The 4,126-nt window shown below is 60.5% G+C and overlaps 1 protein-coding gene across 1 annotated transcript; it reads left to right on the forward strand.

Annotated features, from left to right (window-relative positions):
- Positions 1-3,009: 3,009 nt before the first annotated feature.
- GPR182 (G protein-coupled receptor 182) lies at positions 3,010-4,104 on the forward strand. The gene has a single exon (XM_008947186.1). It carries the CDS (start codon positions 3,010-3,012, stop codon positions 4,102-4,104), a length of 1,095 nt encoding a protein of 364 aa, XP_008945434.1.
- Positions 4,105-4,126: the final 22 nt, after the last annotated feature.

Consider the following 4,126-nt stretch of genomic DNA (forward strand, 5'->3'; position numbering starts at 1 on the left):
CAGCGCCTTGTGCAAGCTGTGGCACAGCTCACCGACCTGTTTATCCGGCCAGGAACACTTTCCTAAACGCTTTGCTTGGCTTAGCAAACCAGTAAGATGTCCCCAGCAGGCCCCACGCATCACGTTTCAGGCCCACGTGTCCCCAGGGTGCTGGGAGGTGACATCGTGGCCTCAGCTGCACCTGCCTGGGGACCACTGTGCCCGCATCCCTCTGGCAGCATCCTGGGACCCAGCGCTTGTATTTCACCACAGAGCGAAGCGCTGGCAGGTGGGGAGGAACCAGCCAGGCCATTCCCAGCACCTTCACCTCCCTGCATGCTGTCAGTCTGACTCCAGTCCACTGGGCTCCAAAGGACCCGCTTGGATCAGAGCGGCCACTTCCCAGAGAGAAAATGTCCTTTTCCCACTTATCTCCAGACAAGGGCACCAGGCACTTAGGGGGGCTGGAGGATCCCGGGCACACATTTGGGTGCTGAGAGCCTCGGGGTGCCTCAAGCACTCTGGCAGGGATAGGGAGAAGGGGCTGAGCTGCCTGCCCCGCTCCCCATGGCTCAGCTGGCTCAGAAATGCAGCTGGCTCCTGGACCTCCACAGCCCTGCTGGGATCAGCAGCCCCAGCCCCGACAGCACCCGCGTCGGGCTCCATCTGAGAGTCCAGTGTGGAAATTTCCTCTTAAATGGAGACAGGACAGCATCACTGCCTGCCAGCCCCTCGGGCAGCAGAGTGGCCCTTCACAGCCCCCCACGGCCGAGCCAAACCACATCCCACCACACTCGGGGCAAGCACAAAGCCACTGAGTTCCTGTTTGCAACCCGGGGCCTCGGTTCCACCAGGGCTGGGTACCTGCACGTGGGGTCACCAGCGCCGGGCTTGTTGTTGTGAGACCCAACTTATCAGTGCCCTTGTGCTTCCCCGCTCTGGCCGTGCCTTCCTTCCGAGCCAATTGTTGATCCCAAAGTCTTGTCTGCACTCGAAAAGGAGATTTCCTGCAATTGTTTTGCAGGACTTGCAGCTCGATGCAAAATTTTCTGCCTATCAGCCCCCTCCCCAGTGCCGGGGCACAGCTCGAGCCCCCTCCCTTCCCCTGCACGACTGCCAGGCAATCACAGCTCAATGATTAATTGCAGCCTGGCCAGAGGTGCTTCTGAGGCAATCGCCATCTGCCACTGACTCCTGTGGCAGCTCGGAGGGATGGGCAGGGCTGACCTGGCAGAGACGTTCAGCTTTCGGCCCCTTTCCCCCTAAAAGAAACCCTGAGCTCACCCCGGCATCGCTTGAGCCTCAGGGACAGGTACCTTAACCCCCCACCAACCCCTGGGGAGCCCAGAGCCAGGGGAGGACCTGGCTTAGCTGGGGCCATCTCAGAGGATGGATTTTCCCCTCCTGTCCACAGGACAGTGGGACCTGGGCAGGATCCAGCCCCTGAGACCAGTAGGGCCACAGCAGCTGGGCGCTGCAGGAGCGAGCTGCCCAGGGGAGCCCCGAGGAGCACACGCAGCCTCGACACCTGCCCAGGACCTCCCCACACCCGTCCCCAGCCCCGCAGCAAAACCAAACGGGATCTGAGCCCCGGGGCTGGAACTCGAGTCAAATGTCAGCGGCGCTGGGCTGTCTCAGGATGTTGGACCAGGACGGTCATTTCCTGCCGGGAAGCAGCCAACAAGCCCACCCTGAGCTCCGTGCTGCAGCTCTGCTCTCCCAGAGGCGCGTGAGCTGCCGAGCCGAGAGGATCACCGCGCCCCGAGCACCCCTCTGCAGCCCTCAGCCCTGCTGCCGGTGAGCCACCGCCCCTCCCTCTCCTGTGTCCCTCTGTCCTTTCTCCCACCGGCCTCTCTTGGTACCAAGGGATCCCTTGGGATGGGGGCTCCAGACTGGGGACCATTCTCTCCGTGGCTTTGGGAGCGGGTGGGTGGCAGTCGTTTGCCACTGGGCTGATGCCTGAGACACCGGGCTGCGGTGTCCCTGGGCTCACCGGGCTCCAAGTGTTGTGGGAATGCCCCCGTGGCACGGCATGGCACAGCACAGCATGGCACAGCATGGCACAGCATGGCACGGCACACTCCTCCAGCTTTCCCAGGGGAAAATGTTCTTGCCAGCTCTTCCAGCAGCACGAGGCTGGATGGGTTCCACAGCGTCTGCACCGCACAGACACAGCTGTGCTGGGACTTGAGCTCTCACTCCTGGAGCAATAAAAGGATGTTAAGGTCAACTACATTTCCTTTAAGTCTATAATTTTGTCACCTACTTGGAAGTCCCGACGGCTCCCAGCAACGTGGCCGTGGGACAGGCAGAGCAAGAGCAGCTGGCTGGGTTCACGGGGCAGCTGCAGACCGAGGGCTCGGGTGGGGGCTGGGGGCTTTCCAGAGCACAGAGTCGAGCAGATGTGGTCACTGGCACATGTAAAGGTCTGGGTGCCCACCCACACCCTGGATATCTCGTAGCTGGTTGCTGCACGCAAGGGCAGGGCTGGGGCCAGGATTCCCACAGGCTCCGTGGCAGCAGGAGCTGAATGCTGGGGGATGGGGGGGACAGCACGAGCCTGGGTGTGAGGGGTTCCCACCCAAAGGTGGCTCTGCTCTCGGGTCATCAGCTCCGTTTCTGCAGCGACCAGTGTCGCTGAGCCTTGGGGCTGTGGGGTGCTCTCACCTGTCCTTTGTCACCACCTTTGTCCCTGGTCCCCAGCCCCAGCTGGCCTGTCTGTGGGACAGGGGACAGCCACCACCTGGGAGCACGTGTGGGTGCAGGGCAGCTGGGGTTTGTGGTCTGCATTTTGGCTGGGACAGGAGGTTATCATCTGATGCAGATACGGCATCTTTGGAGAGCTGACGTAGGAAACCACCCCAGGACTAAAAACTGGACTATAAAACCCCACAGAAGGGTATTTTCAGAGCCTCACCCACGGATGGAGCTCTGACAGGAGAGCTTGGCCCTTTCTCTGTATTTTCAAACTGTCTGGGTGCAGCCCCTGAGCCACGACTCAGAGCTTTCCCTTCCCTTGCAGCTCCCAGGATGGCTGAGGCAACCACTGCCCCCACCGAGACACACACTGCCCTGAGTGAGTACAGGGACTACCACAACTTGTCCGAGCTGTTCCACCTCCTGAACTACAGCTACACCTACTGTGAGTTCAGCCTGGATGAAAATGTCAAGCGGGTGTTCCTCTTCATCCTTTACCTGGCCATCTTTGTGGTGGGCTTGGTGGAGAACCTCCTTGTCATCTGGGTCAACTGGCAGACGCGGGGTAACAAGAGCTTGGTCAACCTCTACGTCATCAACATGGCCATCGCTGACCTCGGGGTGCTGCTCTCGCTGCCCATCTGGATGCTGGAGGTGATGCTGGATTACACCTGGCTCTGGGGCAGCTTCCTCTGCCGCTTCACACACTACTTCTACTTCGCCAACATGTACGCCAGCATCTTCTTCCTCACCTGCCTGAGCGTGGATCGCTACGTGTCCCTGACCAGCTCCTCCCTCTTCTGGCGCAAGCACCAGCACCGCGCGCGCCGCCTCATCTGCGCCTGCAGCTGGGTCCTGGCAGCGGCCATCCCCTTCCTGGAGGTGGCTCACATGCAGCTGGTCAACACTGGAGAGCCCATCTGCATCTTCATGGCTCCCTTTGAGACCTACGACGAGTGGGCGCTGGCGGTCAGCCTGGCCACCACCACCATTGGGTTCCTCATCCCCTTCCCCATCATCGCCGTGTTCAACATCCTGACGGCCAGGTTCATCAGGCGCTCCAAGCCCGAGAGCAGGAAGCACTGTCTGCTCATCTACGCCTACATCGCCGTGTTCCTGGCCAGCTGGCTCCCCTTCCACATCATGCTCACTCTGCTCACCCTCGACGGCAACCACATCGTCCTCCACTGCGCCTTTGCCCACTTCCTCTACTTCTTCTACGACATCATAGACTGCTTCACCCTTCTCCACTGCGTGATCAACCCCATCCTCTACAACTTCCTCAGCAAAAACTTCCGCAGCAAGCTCATCTCCGCCGTGGTTAAGTACATCCCCAAAGACCAGGGCAGCCAGAAGGGGGCGGGTAATTCCTCCTCCACCACGCAGCACTCCATAGTCATCACAAAGGACAACAACCCTCCCAATTAAGAGGGTTGGACTCCCCGGCTCA

The sequence above is a fragment of the Merops nubicus genome, unplaced genomic scaffold (genome assembly GCF_000691845.1).
Source record: "Merops nubicus isolate BGI_N331 unplaced genomic scaffold, ASM69184v1 scaffold28530, whole genome shotgun sequence".
In the NCBI taxonomy this organism is placed as follows: Eukaryota; Metazoa; Chordata; class Aves; order Coraciiformes; family Meropidae; genus Merops; species Merops nubicus.